Source organism: Lepeophtheirus salmonis, chromosome 1 (assembly GCF_016086655.4).
Source record: "Lepeophtheirus salmonis chromosome 1, UVic_Lsal_1.4, whole genome shotgun sequence".
NCBI lineage: Eukaryota > Metazoa > Arthropoda > Copepoda > Siphonostomatoida > Caligidae > Lepeophtheirus > Lepeophtheirus salmonis.
In genome coordinates, this window is record NC_052131.2 from 2,350,193 (window position 1) to 2,371,868 (window position 21,676).

At 31.9% G+C, this 21,676-nt stretch overlaps 1 protein-coding gene across 3 annotated transcripts; it reads right to left on the bottom strand.

Annotated features, from left to right (window-relative positions):
- Window positions 1-8,114: 8,114 nt before the first annotated feature.
- On the bottom strand, window positions 8,115-12,279 carry LOC121113829 (glutamate receptor ionotropic, kainate glr-3-like). Of its 3 annotated transcripts, XM_071887024.1 has the most exons (8): window positions 12,073-12,274; window positions 11,484-11,743; window positions 10,284-10,328; window positions 9,944-10,196; window positions 9,356-9,566; window positions 9,071-9,291; window positions 8,258-8,868; window positions 8,115-8,177 (listed from the first exon to the last, which is right to left on the bottom strand). In XM_071887024.1, the coding sequence occupies exons 1-7, from the start codon at window positions 12,249-12,251 to the stop codon at window positions 8,265-8,267; spliced, it is 1,773 nt and encodes a 590-aa protein (XP_071743125.1). In that variant the 5' UTR covers window positions 12,252-12,274; the 3' UTR covers window positions 8,115-8,177; window positions 8,258-8,264. The 3 variants fall into 3 exon arrangements, with proteins under 3 accessions (XP_071743125.1, XP_040563643.2, XP_040563635.2); XM_040707709.2 differs by having other exon boundaries at window positions 9,944-10,328; window positions 12,073-12,276; XM_040707701.2 differs by having other exon boundaries at window positions 8,115-8,868; window positions 9,944-10,328; window positions 12,073-12,279.
- Between the last annotated feature and the right edge of the window lie 9,397 nt (window positions 12,280-21,676).

Below are 21,676 nucleotides of genomic sequence, written 5' to 3' on the forward strand. Positions count from 1 at the left end.
CCCGGAATATTTTTTTGTTGGATAAGTCATTGTAGTTTATATGTATTAGAAAAAGTAATGCCAATCAATGTTGGGTATCAACACATTGTGCAGCTCACGTTTAACATTCGTCTGTAAATCAGTCACTTTTAAAAGGAATTCTTCGTTGTAGTGATGGGCAAATCAACTATTTTTACTTATTTTGATTTTAACTTTCGTTCACCAAGGTTACTATGTATAACTAAAACACATAAGGAAATGGACTCTATTTGTTAAAGAATTTGAACTTAAAAAATAAAAATAAAAAATCGGATCAAATTTTTAAGTCAAATTATGAAATTTCTAACTATTTTCTGATAACTATTTATTGGATATATGAACAAATATACACTTTTAGGTTACTGATTAAAGTACTCGTTTTGTAATTTATATGCTTGAGCTAAAAGTGGTTTTTTGTAGTTCTAGAAACCATTAATTTTAAATAAGTGAACAAATTAAACATCTCATGACACATAGTATATATACTTGATCTATCTTCAAATTAGTAATCTGTTAATTTCTTTGTAAATCTAACTTTGGTTTTACATATACTACCAATGTGTTAGTTGAAGTATTGGTCATAACTAAGACATAAACTCTAGCAATAAGCAATTATGAGGATGAATATTACAGGTAAATTGGTTTGACATCATTAAATTTGCTTAATTTTATAATCATTACATCACAAGAAACCATTAAATGCAAAATTTTATTTTTGTGAACTTATTAAATCTCTCATATGGCCCAAGCCGATAGACCTCCCACCCTAATCTTTTATTCTATTTATTTTCTATTCTTTATTTATTTTATATTTTATTATTTTGATCAAAATCATAGGATATGATATTTCAGGTAGTTAAGGTCAAAGTATATATGATCAACAGCAACCATATTTATTTATAACATTTTTTTAATTTAAGTATTTTGTTAAACAACTCAAAAGCTATCAAATGATATATATGTTTCCATCAGATGAGTGATTTACGAACTACAATCTCAAACGCAAAAGTAATCAAAAAAAAATTGATCAAATTCAAAAGGAGCATAAAAATAATAGTTGGATACAATTTCAGATCTGAAGTTACATATATGAGTTTCCCAAAAAAGGTGATTTGACATTGGAAAAATTATTCAAAACGGGGAAAAAATAGTTTTTTCATAGAATGGACCATAATATATTTATAAGGATCATAAAATTGGCCATCAATTGCGTAGTTTTGAGGGATCAAAATCTTGAACTGCATTCCTGGAGGTGAAATCAGAATAGAATTCAAAAATATTCAACCGAATCTACAAACCTGCTTAAATTATAAACGGACCGTCTGATATTTTTTTTTTCTTGGCCATATGGCATTTTATATTTCATTAATTGTGATATCAAAAACATCAAAGTTCATTTTTACAATATACTCTTAAAACTATATTAAAAATATCAACATAACAAACATATAAAACAAAATAATAAACAAATTAAAAAGAAAATAAAAAACGACATTTAAATAAAAATTTAAAACAATTATTTAATTGATTAAAGAAATTTGATCGTAGGAATTACGCCTCGAAGATTCGTATCTTTTGTCGTCCTTTTAGCATAAATAATCTCTTGGGTTTTTGTTATTATGGCGTTTACTTGCTACTCTTGCTTGCCTTTAAAATGTGATAAAAAGTCTTCCCGATTAGTCTTGGCCTTAAAATTATGTAAAAAACGCTGTGATACCCGTTTGTACAGTTCCTTTAATATGTCACAGAATAGGTTGCCCGTTGTTTCTTTATCTGTGTTGCAAAATGAGCACAAACGTCTTTGGTCTTTAAAAAAATTGGCTCCAATTTCTAAAGTTCCTTTGATAAAATAACTTTGGTTTCATTGTATTTAAAATCTCTGAAATGGAAGCAAAGGCCTCTGAACTAATTTGGAGATTCCGAATCTGGCTTTGAAGGCTTACCAGGTCATTCTGTCCATCAAGTTAGCTGAGGATATAACATCCGCCGCAATATTATCATTGACCGTTCGGATTTCAGATAGACTTATGGTTTCTTTAACATGTTGTTCCTAACCAAAAGATAACTTATGGGTTTCATTGGTTCCTCTTGTGTCTTCACAAAAACTCTGGATACGCTCAGAGTATTACAAGTTTTTGGTAACTATCATGAGGATTGTTTATGAGAAGAGTATTATTTTTTCTGTAAAAAATCCATAAGTGTTTTACTCCAAACTCATTGCTACTCCATATTTTCCTCAAATAGTAGAAATTCATTATCTGAGACACACATAACCAAGAGACAGCCCCACTTGAATCTCCCATGGATCCTCTCATACGAAATGTTTTTCTTCTTTTTGAGTTTAAGGAAGGATTGTTGTATTTGATATACTAAATCACTTATTTTGTTTTGATATGGCGTGACTTTTAATGGATGTATTATTGTTGGGATTACATATTCATTCCACGCTTTGACTCCGTCCCACATATTCAAGTTGAGTCTGACAAAATAAGAACTCAGACGCTTGAATTTGGTGAATATTTAGACGAGTACTACTACTTCCTATCCATAATCCAAGAAGTTTAATCTTACTTGATATTTGGAGACTTGGTCAACCCTTTCGGATAAGGCTCCTCTAAGGACTCATTATCTCGGTTTCATCAGAGTTGATCTTCAATCCCGATATATACGAAAAATCTTTAAGTATCGCCATATTCTTCTTGAAAGATCTTACAGTTTCTAAAGATTTGCCACAAAGAATAAGAGTTAGGTCATCAGCGTAACAAAGACACTTTGCATAACAAATTCTGGAAAAAAATCCAACGTGCATTACCTTCTCATAAAAAGAGAGTAATATGGCTCCTAGAAAGTCGACGTACTTTTTGTAGAATTCAAACTGGAAACAGTTTTGACACTGAAGGTGTACGCCAGGAAATCTTAGATTGGCGAGGTTATTACGAGCGGATATTATTTGAGGGATAGTTTGAGGATCCGAATGAACTTCAAATATATAGTTTGACGTCCTCCAAGCTTATTTATATTTTTTAAATCTCATTACTGCGTCTTGATCTTCAGGGTTTGCTTCAGGATAGGAGTCAATTATTTCACCAAATTTACTGATCCACTCTTTCCACTTATTTTCATCCACCCTTTAAACGTATTAATTGCCTTTATTTTCATTCTTTTCCTTTCATTGATTTCAAAGTTCTCGAATTCTTTAAATTCTCATCGCTATTTTAATGACATTTCTGTTTGGATTCTCCACTTCTCCCATATATACATTTTTTAATTCTTATAGTCTTAGATGAATATCTATATGTTCATTTGTGTAGAAAGAGGCATAACCAAAGCCGTACTGAGCTTGAGTGCCGTCTATTTCGTCCTCCTTAAACCCGTAAAATATAGGGTTTTTTTCCATTTTAAATGTTTTTTTAATGTTGTTAAAAATCATTTTCATTACTATTTTCCGACAAGATGATCACGAAAGTTTGCCACTTCAACATTGAGTTCAAATTTATTTAGTGTTTTTTTTTTCTTTTTTTCGGGAGGACGATCTGTGGGAATCGATTCCAATTCAATTAAGCCCGAAGGTTCTTACTCATTCCTCCTTTCTCTGTTCGTCTCTTTCGAAAAAGGTTTGCATGCATTTAAACACGAATTTGGCATTATTTTTGGTCTTAATATTAAGATAATCGAGTCGGGATATATTTGTTGTTTCTTTTTCAATTAGATCTTTCAGGATTTTACCTATATTTCTTTAATCATTAAATTTTTGAATATGGGCCAATATCACAAATGCCCAAAATAACAAAACTAAACGGTATGATATGTCTTAATTTAGTTTAAAGTATAGCCAGTAATATAATGTAAAATATCAGTTTATTGTTCGGACAGCACAGTATCTTCTTGTAGCTGAGAAGTTAGTTCTTGAAGAAAAGATTCATTAGACGCTTCGTCTGATTTATTTCTTCCTTCTTTTAAATCATACAAGAAATCAATTAGATATACGCCATCATCATATTCATAATTGGAAGATCCCTTTATCTTCAAGAAATGACTTGAAGTAATTATTCTAATATTATTTTGAGCCTCTAATGAAGTTGGGCTCTTGTTCCGAATAAGGCTGAATAAATTTTCCAGAGCATCTTCAGTAAATCTTCCAATTAAAATGAATGAAAATCCTTCATCAATTTGATTGATGTCTTTTGTAAAATTAAACATTTTTATGGGTAATAAGCTTGGAAACTTTTTACTCGATGTTGATCTATTATTACAATTCACTGAACTACATGTTACTATTATGAAAAATATGTTGCAATTATTAAGTATTGGCCAACTATGATAAATAATTAAATGAAGCCCACAAAGCAGTACAAAAATTGTCTTCAAGACTTTTAAAATAAAGCTTATGGCAGCTGACAATTTTCAGCCAATCTGCAAAGAGAAGGGGGGAAAATTCTTCTTCTACTGATTGCCCACTCTTTCTCTAAATTCCTTTAGTAACAACCTTCAAAAGACAACTGTCAAAATGCCATGACAATCTGTTCTTTAGTTTGTATGTAGTTTTGCTAAGTCTGACGCTACGTTTGTTATTCGTAAAACAACGGATCAAAAACAATTTAGTGTTTTAATTTTACATAGCTTCTTGATGGGTGGAAAAATAACGCTCAAGCTAAGAAATGTCTTGAAAAGTGCTATGAGGACTCTGCCCCATAATAGCGAATAAAAATAAATAATAATAATTTTAGAAAGCCAATTTGGAACGGGGGAAAAACGTGTTTTCTTTGTTAAGCCCAGGACTTCTCAGCCCATGTGTAAGAATTGTGACTTAGTTTCTCTTTTTTTCTGACTTGAACATGCAAATGAAAGACTCATACATGTATTCAAGTACTTCAGTATCGACCAGGAATCGTGGTCAAAAAGAACTGTCGAACAACAATTCATACTTAGAAGTCAGAACCCATCATAGAGTTAATAAATATTTTATTTTATTTAAAAAAAAAATTTAATCTATCTATCGTAGGTCTAATAACATTTTGTATCAACTTCATTGTTTTAATATATGAAAGAGTTTTTTTACACATCCTATTTGACATAATTTTAACATATTGGTTTTGGAAATGGAATTGTTGGAAAGTTGATATATGAAAAATGTTAAAAGTGAAATATGATAAAAATGCTCCTTCATATTATAGCAAAGGATTAAAAAATGTAACTAGTAACACTTTTGCTAAAGGCCTACAATATGTTGTGTAGAAGGATTATAAAAGAAGAATTTAGTGCACATGGGATGATATAATACGATAATTTAATATTCCTTAGATGGTCGTGAAATTAATGGTGTTTTTTGATGAAAACTACTAATTGATAAGTATTATGTGTCACATTGTAATGTTCAAATACCCAAAGTTATCTTATTCATGAATACATGCCCAGTATTTTTAATAGATCAAAATTAAATGATAGCATCAGTTTAATATTTGGTCATTTGAGTGTTTAGATTTTAAGATAAAGAAATTACAACTTTTACTATTTGATATACATTTTGCAACTTGTACACAAGATATAAAGGGTTTTTAATTAACAGCGCTCACATTTTTTTATAAATAAAACGAAAACAGTTTGAGATATCGACGATTTCTTTATTTGCCGTTAAAATACATTCAAGTTAATTTCACGTGACCCCAAATAAAATATTCTAGAGGCGTTAAATTGCACGAGCGAGGCGGCCAATTGACTGGTCCATTTTTGGAGATAAGACACTCACCAAACTTACTATTCAATAAATCGAGTGTAACATTTGCTGTGTGTGAAGTGGCACCGTCTTGTTGAAACGGCATATCGTCCAACTCCATATCTTCTAATTCAGGCCAAAAAAATAGGTTATCATGGCGCCGTAACGATTTTCATTCACAGTAACGTGACGATTGTCATCGTTGACGGAAAAGCACGGCCACCAGCATGCAATCCACACCAAACAGTAATTTTTTGGGGATGTAATGGCGCCTCATGAATCACGTGTATATTTTTTCCGACCCAATAGCGCATATTTTGCTTGCTAACAAAGCCATTAAGCCAAAAATGTGCCTCATCGCTGAAGATGATTTTACATTGAATATCAGGATCATTTTCGAATTTTCCTTCAGCCCATTTTACGAATTCCCAACGTTTGAAGGGGTCAATCGACTTCAGTTTTTGTGTCAACTTGATCTTATACGGGTGTAGGCCAAGATCTTTTCGCAAAATTCGCCACAACGATGTCACAGAGATGCTCAACGATTAAGAACGGCGCGTAAGAGACAAATTTGGGTCATTTTGAATTGATGCGTTTGCAGCAGCAATATTTTTTACACTTCGTGCATTTCTTTGTCTCACTGGCACAGGAACATTATGTAGCGTGTATGTGGACTCAAATTTTTTCACCAAACGTTGAATTGTTGATTTTGCAGGTCGATTACGTTCACCATAAATTGGCGTTAACGCTCTTAAAGTTTGGATCAAACACCCCCCACTTTTGTAATAAATTTTAATAATTTGCAAGAATTGCTCGAGTGTGTACTGCTCCATGATGAAACTACAATTATTTCTGAGCACAGCTGTCAAAGAAACAATAACAAATATGACGTCGTTTTCGAAACCTATCAACGTAAAATGTAAGGGTCCCTATTGAAAAACCCTTTAGGTATAAAGTTAATTTCAATTGTTTATTCCTTTTAACATTCGTAAAATTGAAGTAATTTTGCACAAACAAAATTTGTTGGTTTTGGTACAGTCTTCCACTGTTAAAAATGAAGCTATTATCCAATAGTTTTTGATATACTTGAACTTACCTTAACTTTTTATACATTGCGTAGGCGCAGTTGTAAGCTTCGTATTTCTCAAGTTACTCTGATTAGCATCTGTTGACTTGCCCCCTACCTACTCTGTGACTTCAAACATTAAGATCTCAATGAATACTTAACCAATTAATAGCATATAAGTCTTCAATTAACCAAAAAAACCTTCTATTTTAAGATAAAAAAATTTAAGAACATAAGCAAATACTTGAGTTTTATAAAAAAACTAATGAACTTAAAAACTCTGAGGCTGTAAAATATCCAGCAACTTAGGGTTAGAATGTATGTACTCAGCAGCCTCAAAGGGATATAGCTAATGTGTCAATAATAAGTAGTTATTCCACCTGAAACGTTATTAGAAAATTGAAGTGTGTCAACATACCTGCAAGTCAACAAGCCACATTTCCTACTTGTCTGTGTGACTGGGATTAAAATTGAGTATCCTTGAATAGTGGTTATGCAATTAAAAATTTAATTTCTCAATTTTTTTTCCCATAAAAAAATAATTTTTTGTGAATGACTGGATTTTAGAAATTGTTTTCCAAAAATTAATATACTTTTCCAATTAAATTATTCAAATATTTTTCCAAAAACTTATTAGAAAATTGAAGTGTGAAAACTTTCACGCGAGTGAACTAGCCTCATTTTCTATTTTTCTCTGTAAATGGAATTATAATAGACTACCATTGAATAGTGGGTATGTGATTAGAATTTGATTTTATAATTTTTTTTCCAAAAAAATGAATAATTTTCTCTGTGTAGCTATAGATTTTTGAAACTTTTCTCCAAAAAATTTTATATTTAAAATTTTTTACAAAAAAAAAATACTTTTTGTGGACAACTTAGATTTTTGAATTTTTTTTGAATTTAATATTTTTTTATGAACTTTTTTTCCAAAAAATTTATTTTTTCTATTTTTTTTCAGAAAAGTTATTAGAAAATGAAAGTGTGTTAACTTACCTGTGACTCAACTAGCCTCATTTCCTACTTGTCTCTGTGAATAGGATTAAAATGGACTAGTTTTGAATAGTGAGTATGTAATTAGAAATAATTGATTAGATAATTTACTCTTATTATCCAGCTTAATAACTATATTTAATGTATGTGTGATTGTTTGGATAATATACCCCGAGTAAATAACCTTTCTTACATTTGATTTAGAATTTTTACTAAACCTATTTTATATATATATAAACATTGCAAAATCGTGATTAGAAATATTATGTATATACACAAAAAATAATCAACATCGTATAATATATTCAAAAATAATTACCAAGGTTTTTTCAGATATAAAACTTTACTTCATGACCTTTTTGTGCAGGAAAAAAAAAGTTTACCATTCTATGGGTATAAATAAAAGACATAAATACACTCATATACATCAATATACAGACACTAAAATGTTAGAATATATGACGAACCTCATCATTATCCGATAAACATCGTTTCACAAATATTTTTCAATTTAACATTTGAAAATCGATGCAAAATATATTCGCTCATCAAAACCATGAGGGATAAAGCAATCCCAACGGAAATGAGGATGAATATAAGGATAATGTTTTCAAAATCAATATCCGAGTAGGCACTGTCATCATATTCGGTGCATCTTTGTAGATGAAAACCTTTTTTCATTTCTCGATAGAAACGAGTCATAATTCCAAATTGTCTCATTCTTAAAATGTGATGATTAAATAATTCCTTATATTCAAAAGCTGGATTAAAGGCCCATGCGTGGTGTACAAAGCTATATTTCTGTGAGTCTTCTTTGATAACACAGGAAATATCCTTGAAATTGGTTAGAAATGAAAATTCTTCGTTCAGCATCACAAATTTTTCATTACTCGAAAGCTTTTCCACTGTCACTTTGGAGGGAAGAAACACTTTGTCCTCAGAGCCCTCTACAACTTCCTTGTAGATCTTATAAAAAATTGGATTTGAATCTACGCTTGATTGTCTAAAATCATCTTCAATTGAAGTTCCCTTCTTTACTATGAGCTGGAAATCCTTGTATCTCAGTATATCTTCCATTCTAGAGTTTTAATTAATAATTAAAAAAGGACAGGAAATACGAAATTACTTTTTCCCCAACCCATTACAATACTCAAAATGTACAAATAGCCTGACTAAAAATAATGTTAATATGTTATCTTTTCAAGGTCAAAGGTTATAATTTTAGACTATATTTACGCCCCCCTACTAATCTAAAAAAAAAGTTGATTATCTTATACCACCTCTTTATGGGAACTTGCTTTCCAGTAGAAGACAAAATGGAGACCAATGTGGCATTAAAGGCCCATGCTAATAAAGCTCCAAACATCATCACTGTCATCATCAATATTTTAAAAGAAAAGTACTCTGATTTTTTATTATAGGATAGTCCTAAAATACCAAAATAAATTACGAGTCCATGTTCAACAAACTTTAACGGTTTATTTCTCGCAACATCACGAACCTAAAACCCAAAGAAAAGCAAAAAAAAAATTATAATTTTATCACATACTTACTCTATAACTTACTTTAAAAATAAAATGAAGCAGAATAATAAAAATGACCAGAAATCCTAATATCCAAACTCGAAACTTCCATTCAAAGACTTTCAAAAAACTTTCCCAATTAAGTTTGATTCGGTTATAAACGTTGACATAAAGTTTTGCGTAAGTCTCTTGAATAGGGAAAGAAAATTCTGCGACTTCTTGTCGCGTTTCAGTGATGGAAAAACCTTCAGGACTGATCCACAATGTTATTAATAAAACGCTTACTTTAATCAAGAAATACTTTATAGATTTTTTTGAGCGACAAAGGGCTATTTTTTAGAGTAGAATAGTTATGAAATGAAAGAGGAATTGAATTAAACCAATTGTGTAAGGAGTTATTATTATTATTTTTTTTTTTTTGTGGGTTGCTCTATTTATTTTATGTAATCAGATTAATTATTATTCAAAAATTTCTTCGAATTCCTTAATATATTTGTTACAAGGTTGTTTAAATTCAATTAACTCTTTCGTTTCATAACTAGTCTACTTAAAAAAATAGGCTTTAGTTTGGCAAAAAAAAAGATAGGAAAAAAAGCATTCCTTGCTATAACTAACGGACCAGTAGCTCACCTAAAGTCAATTTCATTCCTTTGAATCATTCCTAACATTCCACTAAATTCATTTTCCCCAACTTTAGATCCAAACAGATTGTCAGGTGATTTCTTGAACTCGACCTCAAAATTGAGATCTGCTTTATAACTCATGAAGATATCATACCATATCCCAGATTTATTTTCATAATTGAAAGCGGGTATATTAGCAAAGCCAACTCTTAAGGTGACTCCCTTCAAATCAGAGCGTCGATCATGGAGAAGTTGAGTACCTTTGTGAAGGATTTTGAAGCTTTTATCATAGAGTTTCTGTTTACAAATGGGTAAAGTAGAATGAATCCTATAAATCTCGTATATACCTTGGTTTGGAAGATACATATACAATTTTGAGTCGTGGCGAACATCTATAAAGAAGATGAACATTTAAAGAAAGCAAAATTAATATCAAATCATTCATAAAGTCAGGGTTGCAAATTATGTTACGGTGAGTAAACACGCTTGAGCTTGCAATCTGGTTACTCTGTTTCATTCTATGAGCTCCTTGTTATTGAAAATGGATAATACATATTTATGATAGCAACGATCAAAGTAGTTGTACCAATCAAAGCTATAAACCAAGTGGCTAAACTCTTCTTCTAGCTTGAGTAGATTTATAGTGTAGGAAAAATATTTTCCCACGCAAAATTTCCAACCTTTTTCTAACTGCGGACTGGTAAACACTTAACAATTTTGCTGAGGGTCTTAGTATAAAAGTAGCGAAGAAGTTTTGAAGGCTTAATTGCCTCATTTGAGAGCGAGTCGCCGCATATCATGCAAAGTGGGATTGGTGTGTGGAAATCAAATGTCACAATAAATTAATACTTCATATAGGACTTCTGGGACTTCTGCTAAAAACTTTTTTCCTTTGAAGTCGTAGGCTCCACTTCTCTTTCTTTATTGTGCATTTTTCTTTTCGCAAATAAACTTTTCAAAGACGCCTGTTTCCTACTCATTTTGCTAGCTGAGTTATTTTTTGGCACGCAAGTGAAGGGAATACTGTTATTTCAAACTAAAACACGGCTTGTCTTAGACTGGAACTATAATAAAGGGGGATTTACTACATTATCTACAGTTGGTGGGAAAAGAAGAAAATATTAAGTATGAATAGAAATAAAAAATGAGCGTGGAGCAGATTAAAGGTATTCTAGCTTATTGCCCGTGAAATCCGATGAGTTGATACAAAATTATCCATCCAAAAATAATTAACAACTAGCTGTTACAATAAATTATCTTAATTTGCATTTATACTTCATACTTTCTTATATTTTCTTAATTCAAGAGTGCATTCATGGAGTTTTCTTCTTAGTTATAGGCTATATTCAAGCATGCTCAACCCCCCAAGTAGGCAAAAATAATGTTGTCGCGTAGTCATTTATATTTGAATAAATGTTGATCACGTGGTCTTTGTTTCACTACTTGGCTTATAGCTTTAGTACCAAGTATTATGCTTCTTTCTATCCTTAAACTCAACTTTATATCAACATTCCTTGCAACCCTACGTGTATAGTATAGCTTAATACTTTTAAGAGACATGTACGCTAAACTTCTATTTTGAGTTTCCATTACATTTACTAATATAAGTACATGGTTTGCTATTAAGCTTGCAGAATGAAGATTAGCAATAAAGTTCCAAGATCGAGGAGAATCAAAAACAATTATAAAATGATTTATCCATCCTTTTGTCAATTGAACACTCTCCTCATCCGAAAGGAGTATCCTCGAAACAAACTTATCTTGTTGAAGCCCAATGTAAATAATATCATTTAATAGATTGGATTGACTAAAATAAAAAAGTATACAAGTTAAGAATGCGTAGAATAACACATTAAGAACATGGGCAGTTTTAGGGAAAAGGCAGGGCCTTTTTTCCTTTTTTTTTATTTAAATTTGAATTGAATTTTGGACTTTATTTTTGTTTTCAGAAAAGAAAATTTGAAGCATTTTTTGTTTGGTTCGTTTTTATGCCTTTTCAAGTTACCAATTTTAGAAAAAAATTATTAATTTATGGAAAACCTACTCTTTCTGGACACCCTATTTTATCAAATCAAGTGCAAGTCTGAAGTAATTGACCCCATGCCCCTTCTCCGAAAACCAACCCTGATAACAAACCTTTGATCATTAATATTGTCTTCATCTAAAACAAGGGTCAGATCAAAAATGGGTCTATTTTTGCACATCATTGAAATCCATTGTTCAATCCCATTTACGTCAGATATTCCATTGGTGATCTTAAAGTAAAGTCCGATAGTAAAATATATGAACCAAATATTTATATTCTGGCTTCCCATGCTTCTTGTAGACTGACTACACAAATAGTGAGTCTTTTTTTTAATTAAGGCTGTGTTCTCTCACAATATTATGAAGAAAAAAACTCTGCATACTTGAGCATATTAGTACGTGCATATTTCATGAGCATTACTCAGTTTTAATCAAGCGCTATAGTTCATATGTCATGATTATTATATATGAGGATCATTATTAGTTACAGATTGTATCGAATCTCGATTCGATTATTTTACAACCTTGCTTTAGTAGAAAAGTTTTCGCGAGAGGTGGGAAAAGTCCTCATGCTGCAAATCCAAGTTAATTCTAAACTCAAATGTCCAATCTTTGATTATTGTCATCGAGTCCAGTTTGAGTCCTTATATTTGTTCTTAGCTCATTTAAAATTCATAATTATAATAAAAGGTTTGTAGTGGTAAAGTTTTTCTTGAGTTCAATTTATAAACTAACTTTCGAGTCCAAGTCAAGTCGCGAGTCGAGCTATTGAGTCCAAATGAAGTCTGGGTTCTTGGGAGATCAAGTCGAGTTGCAAGTCTGCAAATTATGGATTCAAGTCCAAGTAGAGCTGCAAATATCGAGACCAAATTCTTAGCTCTATCATTTAGTATTTGTAAAATTTATCGGTAGAATAAAAGAGACAAGAGATTAATTTACAATAGTAGGTAGTTATCTTTAATGTATCTAACTACTTTTCCTTCAACAGAACCCGAAAAAAGACCCAAAATTATTTGTGTTAAATATTAACCAAATCTTTCAAAAAGGGAATTAATATTTAACAACTATTTGAAATTGTTCACAACTTACAAAAGAGTTATTCGAAGTCAACCAAGCAACACTCAGGAAACTAATCACTTTGTTAATTCTATTCTATCTCGCAACTTATTCACCCAAAAAAAAATTCAAAAAAGACCCAGAGTATTGAATTATTATTCAATATTGTTGGGAACTGTTCTGACTTAATAAGAGTTGATTCAAGTTCAACCAACCAACATTCAGAACACTGACAAGGGAAAAATAATTGGACAAATCGACAGCTGCCGAACAAATACATTAGGAATGGTTGTGTTAGTTAAGTAACATCGTGTGATAAGAGGAAGATCATAAAATAAATCGACAGCTGTTTAAGGAAATTTCTATGGAGTAATATGGTAACAAACAAACATTTTTTTTTTTTATTACCGTTACTACACCCACAAAGAAACCTTTTCAAAAAAGGGACACATACCCTAAATCGAATTAAAATGAATCTCACTCACCTATTAATTGTTATATTAACCAAATCTTAATTATTTTTATTTTGGTATATGACATAGCTATATAATTTCTAATCGTAAATAGTTTTGATATCGAAAATAACTATTCTTTTTCCTTTCTTTTTAAAAATATATAAGCTGGAACTATGTATACCGGGTGGTCCATTGAAATCTGAGCACAAATATGGCTAATCTATTCCTACCTTCAAAAGAACCACCCCACGGAGATAGTAACTCTGTAAGGATGCACGCCCTAGCGCTCTTTATTCAAGAGCGCTAGTTTCTCAAGTAAATGAAAAATCCAAGGAAGGAAAATTAATACACTTGAATAGTAATAGAAGATTTATCCTGAGATACTTTTGTGTTTCTAATTGAAGATAAGGAGGGATCGCCTATTAGACAAGACAATTTACGGTATGTCGATGTTTATGACATTGCTATTAAATTTGGTTTTAAAGAGCACGAATTAACTGGTGCTAACCCTAAATTTGGTTTTGACCGGGGGTATGACCATAGATGTTAGTTTAAAAATTAAGGGAATCGATCAAATAAACTTTAACAGGGCAAAGAAATTTATTATAACGTTGATGAATACTTTTAAACGTATTAATGAAATTAAGGCAGTTGAGTAATTGAAACAATTGAAGAAAGTGAAGAAGGTAGTGATAATACAATTATGCCAAATAATTTACCAGAGAACTTGGAGACAAAGGAGCGTTTAGTGGAGTCTAGTGCTGTCGATAATACTGAAAAATCAAGCACAGCCGGTTTTAATAAAGATCTTGGTAAACTACGCCGTTAGCAAGTCCATAACGTTGGAGAGGAAGAAGGGTTTTGTTAAAAGGCCAAACCGGATCTGGAGGAGTTAAAGAAAACAGCACAGGCCAATTCCTACAAGTCCATGAGGGTTCATCCTAGAAATTTTGGGTTTTCACACCAGACTGCCCAGAGAGCTATCAAAAAATTGGATGAAAGAGACTTATGAGGGTGGAGAGACCACTTTTGACACAAGCAATGACAGAAATACATCTCCTCAGTTGCAAGACTCTTTTGAATTAGTCTTTTAAACTCTTTTTGAAAGTTAGTCTCCTACAGCCCTGATGCCAATCCCTTCGACTACATCTTTGGACTGCATATCGAGGGGAAGGACTTTATTGTCCGTTATCCAAATACCGAGGCCCTCAAAGCCACCGTGAGCCAGTACTGGGACGCCATGAAAGAGAACTAAATCAGCAACAGATGTCAGACATTCCGCCACAACCTGGAATCCATCATTGATCGTGAGAGAATCTTCCACGAAGATTTCACCCATAAGGTACAGAAAGTTTCAACCTCAGAAATAACTTATACCACCTAGAACATTGAATTGTTTTTTTGTTTGTTTTTTTGTCAGCCTGACCCCCCCCCCCTTGTTGGGCCTGGCCTCCAGACCCCCTGAAAATAGGCTCTGGTTGTATTTTTTGAACCATTGGTACATGGAAAAAACTTGCACCTATGTATTGTAGTATGTCAGGACATTATAAAATACCAAGACTGACAAAAAAAATCGGCCGGAAACTTGAGGTGATACCACCCACAATGTACACTGAAACCCCGCGTAAAATTTACATTTTTTCATCCCATAAGGGTACATGGACAAAACGAAAATTAAGTCAGACCCCCCCCAAAAAAAAAAAAAAAAAAAGATACATATTTAAATAAAAATTTCTAAGAAATTTGCCATTAATAGTGTGGATTTAAAATTTCCTCGTCACTGTCTTCACCATTCTTGTTAGTATCGTCATCTTCGTCAACATACACTGAAAGAAAAAACACAAAAGAAATATAATGTCATTAAGATCATTTTCTAAACAATGTTATCCTTTTACCAGTTTTAAAATTGAGATAAAATGTAATTTTGACTTATGCGGCATTAGTATATTATCTCGTACACAAACTTTTCGACATCGGCAATAGTGGATATGTTAATTTCAGATGCAAGTCCAAGCTGCCTAAAAGCTGACTGTGCTTCTTTTCTTTTCTGGAGGAGATTTTGTGGTCTTATTTTCTCCTTTCCATTGAATGACGATATATATTCACATGATATGCAGGTAGTGATTTGCAGAATATATCGGCAAGTGCTTTATGCATCTGAGTTATGCTTATATATCGCTGAGTATTGTTTGTTTATAATCTGGCTTCTATCCATATCTTCAATGAAGGGTCGTAAGAGGAACAGTAGCCTACGCCAATTAAAAGACAATCGGTGTCGGATGTGTGGAGAACAACGTCGATTAGAGACGGTATGTTTGCAAGATGGTAAAACATAAGTCAATCAGCTTCTTCATAATTGCAGCCCAGCCCAGCTTCTACAATTTTTACGGCTCTTCCATTAACTACTTTGTAGCTTTAGTATATACCTTCTGAATTAGTCAAGAGTGGTTTCTGTTACAACACACACGCCAAACTATCATCCTTCCGACTGTCGTCAAGGAACTTGATCAATGACTCTTTAAAATTGGTATTTCTGAGGGATTGAATTCAGTAACTTGGGTGTTTCTGTGATGGTCCAGTAATATTGTATGCTGCAACAGAAGATGAAGCTCTTGAATCTCTCTCGCAGTCTTTGATTGATGGATACAGTCCTTTGTCAGAAACAAAAGGAATAATGTCCCCATCTGATGAAATCATCTTCTTGAGAATAAAGTGAGAGACTTCAGCAAATCTGGACGGAATAGCAGAGTCCATTTGAAGATGTAGGAAGAACGAAGCATCGATGATGGTTGCAATAATTGATGCTGGAGAGGTTGTTGAAACTTGAGGCTCGAGGTACTTCTTAAGTGCTGCATTGACAGTTTTCTGCATTGTTCCATCCAAATGACTTATGACAGTTGAACTAGTGTAAGTGGATACTTTAAAACTTAAATATACACTATGATGTCCTGACATAGTACTATACATTGATGCAACTTTTGTCGATGCACCTTTATGGGATGAAAAAATATAAATTTTACGGTTTTCCGGTGTATCATTTGGGGAGTCTGACTTCAAGTTTCTGACCAAATTATTTGTCAGTCTTGGTTTTTTTATGATGTCCTGACATAGTACAATAACTTCAAGTTTTTTTCATGTTCTAATGTTTAATGAAGGTGTTAAAGAATAGCGTAAAGTTTAATTGGAATACAGAACATGAACACGCCTTTCAAAGTATTAAAAATGGTTTATCTAAAAGTACTCAACTTGTATTCAGACATAGTTCTTTGCCTTTAGCCCTGACAACTGATGCATCTGATACAGGGATGGGAAGCGTTCTCTAGCAAAAGGTAAATGGACACTGGCAACCTCTAGCTTTTTGGTCTCGGGGCTCCTTCAACGACACAACAGAAATATTCTACGTTTGATAGGGAATTATTAAGTGTTAAAAATAAAACTATAAAGGAGTATCTTTCTCCAACTTTCTTGGGCCCGTTTAAGATGATTGAAAGGCACGATCGTTACTATAAACTGGACTTTGAATCAAGAACTGACAATGTCTCGATGGATAGACTTCGACCTGAATTTGGAGTTCCAAGTATCCTTCCAGTGTCTCCGACTATAAGATGCACAAGATTTACAACTGGAGAATGATCTAATTGTTTATTTATGAATGTTTTTATTATGCCTTTTATTGTGTATTACTAACTAGACGATCTCTTTACTCATTCTGTCGTCTAGGGGGAGTGTTATAGGTGTACGACTTGTTTACATGATATTATTTATTAAACATTCCTCATTCTTATATACTTTTTTCTTTTTTATTTTCGTATAAAGCAATGATCATTTTTCCTAAGTTAAAATAATGATATTTAAATCTTAACATAGAGGACTAGTGTCTAAAAAAGCATTTATTGTAAATGCAAGCAAACTAATATTATTATCTTTTTTTACAATATAAATTAATAATTTGATAAACATTAACCCCATTCCTCTAGCACTTTCAGTACAAGATTATTATTTTAGTAACTATCATTATCTTGTTTATATAATAGTTACATCTTGAAGTACATTTATTGGTTAAAATTATAACATGTATTCATATTCAATAAATAATTTTTCTGAAGACAAAGAATTAATTTCTTGTATTGAGCCTGTGAATAATTAAAAATTGACCATTAACAATTTTAATGATGAGGAAAATAATGTTGAAGTTGACCCATGTGACTCTAACATCCCTATTTATCTTTTTTGATCAGAATCATAGATAACTCTTTGAAGCTAAAAATTGCAAAAATTGTCAACCCTGCATCTCTTACACTAGTTATACCAAGTTTCAACCACAATGCTGGAAATCATTCCATGTATCTATACTCTATCCAATAAGAAACAGGGTGAGGGTAAAAATAGCGTTGCATATAATTTTTTTAACAGATCTAAGAAGGATAAAAATATTGGGATTTGCAGTCTTTGCAGCAAAAATTTAAAACCTCAATCAAACACAATATGGAAACATCCATATCCATGAAGTCGCTTTAAATTATTTTATCAATAATGATACTATACAATCTATGATTATGTCCAGAAGAAAAATAAGTTGTCTGGCACTCGAAAAGAAATGCTTGATCGAAAGTTATCTATGATTCCGATCAAGGATGTAAAAAAATATCCTTTGTAGAGGGTAAAGGATTTAGAGAAAACAACTATGCATTTAACCCAATCTTTTTTTGATCCTCTGTCTCACAAAAAAATGAATGAATATATTCTCCCTAGGATATATGAAGAGGATAAAATGGTGATTAAGGATCTACTGAAGAAGGACACTTTTGTAGCATTGGCAACAGATATCTGGTCTAGCATTAATACTACGGCATTCATCTCTATCACGGTTCATTTTCTAGACAACTCCAGTAATCTGGTACAAAAGTGTATTTCTTGTAAATCCTTTTTTGGATCTCATAGTGGTACAAATATTGGGGAGCTTTTGAATAAAAAGGCTATGGAGTTTGGTCTAATCCACTAAGTTGTGAGTATCACTACTGATCAAACCCTAAATATGTCTTGCAGAGAGCACGAATCAAGATTGAATGTGGCATAGATTGGTTGCATTGAATAGTTTGAATTTGATTGTGAACAAGGCAATCGATAATAACTAAGAAACGAAGTATTTTGGAAAAAAATATAACAAAATTTGTAACCAAGATCAAAAAGTCTCCATATGCTAAAAATAGTTCTTTGAAGCTCAAGAAAAGGTAAGTCAGATACCTAATTTGACTAAGAACATGCTGCTTTAGGATGTGCCTACCCCTTGGAATTATTTATATCTTATACTAGAGAGATTTTTAATGCTAAGGTTGGTTCATTTTAATAAACTATATTCATTAATTTATTTTTTATGTATATATTTGATGGTCTGGTATTTAATGCCCTGGCTAAAGAGAATTATAAAATTCAATTTATTTCAAACTAATTAAAAATCTACTAAAGATTTCGTTTTTTTATGCGAACCTCCCATCTCCAATCGGTAGAGCAAAGCATTAAGTGTCGGAACTCAGATACCAAGTGAAATGTATAATTATATCCATCTATATATATCTTTGTAACTATGTAGAACGAATCTAAAAAAGAAACTATGACGATCGATTTCGGTTATATAAAAGTTATGGAGGACTTTCTGGAAGTGTTAGGAACCATGTGATCTATTACAGTAGAAGTAAGCTCCGAAAAGGTCACCGCATCTAAGATTGTCCTACTCAAAGCTGTTATTAATTAGGTCCAGACCCCTAAGTGGCGATGGACTTGATATGCTCATTACTTATTAGTATGGACAAGCGGTTTTTAACCACGTAAAGCAATGGTGCTCTCTGTAGAGCTACGATGCTTAATGGAAAAAAATTATTAAATCCGCCACACCCTCAGTTTCCACAAAGCAGAAAATCAATTGATGATAAGGATAACAGGCCTTCTGTTTTTGTATTAACGTTTGGGACGATTTTTTTCAAAAAAAAACATCCTTTCTCAAAATGAAACAACCATCAAAGTAAATAAGGGGTGGCTACATCAACGAGCCTTAAGTTAATGAATAAGGAGATATTATTTAATGGTGAACATATCCCTAGTCTTGTAAGTGTAGCAATGAAATATCTAATTGTTCAAGGGACATATGTTTTTTCGACAGCTGGACAGATTTTGAATGAGCTTAGAAATCGATTAACAGACTCCCATCCCGAGAAATTAATTCAACTTTTTACTAATCTCCATTAATCCCTCTTAAATTTAGTTAAAAACTTCTATAAATAAATATACTACTATATTTTTAATTTTAAATTCAAATACCCTATTGAATTGTACATTTATTAATTTTCTATGTTTATTTATTCAGATTATTCTTTATACGTAAAAAATGTATCTTCTTTGAAATAGTAGATTTTAATGGGTAAATAATTAGGAATATAGTCAGTAAAAATAAAAATTGCTACATAAAGTCATATAAAAAATGTAGAAAGTATGTACATATAATTGTTTTTTTAAATCAATTTTCCCTCTTTAAGGATGAATATCTAAAAAAAATATATTAGCCGTCGAAAAAACTATTAATTTTATACATATTATCATATACATTACTATTAATAGGCATCAGTACCACTAAAACATACTGAATAGTTCAACGATGGTAGAATAAGATTTCAACTTGTTCATTCTTCAAAATATTATTCAATGCCTTTCCCGTAACACGTTAAGACGTTTGATGCAGCTGTGAATGGACTCTGGGAGCTGCATAGTAAGCGTTTGGGCCTCCCTATGGGTAGGAAAAGAAAAATAGTGTCTTCTCTGGGGGTAATAAATGATGATAAAAAGTTTACCGTGCAGTTACAAATCTCCACAGATTGTATTAAATATACTAGGCCCTGCAAGGACTGAAAAACTATATAATAACACACTTTATGCGATTGTGGACTGCCCTGCCATCTATATCCTAAAATATTTTGTATCTATAAAGCTAAAAGGGCTGACGAATGGGGAAGAAAAATATGATGAAGGTCATGTTCTTTTTGGAATTTCAAAGAAGAAGGGTGGAACTTCTGAGGTAACAAGGGCTCTGGACTTTGTAATTCTTAATTGTAAAGCCCTCATCGCCAGCCCACTAACTAACTATCAGCCTATTTGGGAGGAGGAGTTGAGAGGTATCATCTTGGCAGCGTCAGCCCGCTATGTCTCTCTCACAATGAAAATTCCTAAATTAGGATGTGAGTCATGGAATTTTGCAGGTGAAGAAATCTAGTACCTTCCATCAACTTCACGGAATTATCAGGTATTTTAATAAGGGTTTTAAGAAATTTTAACAAATATTTATCATAATTGTTAATTTGCATGTTTACTGTTTTTTTTTTAAAGATAGATATTTAGAATAGTAGTTGAAATTCTACCCCGGAGCATTAAGTATAAACTATAATGTTTATTTATGTAATTTTTACGCAATTGCTCTGGTTTATTTATATATGTATGTTCTATATAATGTATAAACCAAATAAAGAATGTTAAAAAAAACGAAAAAACATACTGGTTATAAGTTATAACTTATAACCATACTATAGTAAAATATTGATGTGTAGACTATATATACTGTTGAATTACGTTTATGATCACGACTCAAATAAGTGAAACTAATTTTTAAGTTAATCTTAGAAATCAAATTACGCAATCAAATTTTAAATTACAAGTTTAAATAATTCTTTAAAAAAAAGGATTTTTTGGTCTGACGTGTTTTTTAGCGAGCTAAAGTGATAATAGGGTGAGTAACAAGTATTCAAGCGTCTAACGAGTAAACCTCATAATTAATCGATTGGTTTTTTTTTTTTAGAAACTCGAAAATACTCATGCAGCAAAATTCAGCTTGCGGCATATTACTACTTTTAAACATATGGATGTGTAATTTTATCTCCTTGCTGTAACCTCCCGTCCGAAAAAGAGATGTCAACCCCAGAAGCTGAAATATGAAATTCTAAATATGGATTGAATTGCCAGATAATATGAGAGCGAGATTATCTTAAATTTCACCATCATAATGATTATATAAGGGGTATGAAAGTGCCTTCCTGGTTTTAGCTTCAATCTCTCCTCACTGGTTCTTAGGTTCGGCTTATTCTTTAGGAAGTCATTTATGCCCTTATATGTTTGTGGAGCATCAAGTAACTTCCCACTTGCATCCAAAGAATCTATTTTGG

Bases quoted from the DNA above. Each gene is read 5' to 3' on its own strand.
- LOC121113829 (XM_040707701.2), bottom strand. From the start codon at position 12,251: ATGGGAAGCCAGAATATAAATATTTGGTTCATATATTTTACTATCGGA. The intron at 10,329-11,483 runs GTATTAAGCTAT...TCTTCTTTATAG, and splicing joins AGCGTACATGTCTCTTAAAA to ATGTTCGCCACGACTCAAAA. The intron at 9,567-9,943 runs GTGAGCTACTGG...ATTGTGGATCAG, and splicing joins AGGAATGAAATTGACTTTAG to TCCTGAAGGTTTTTCCATCA.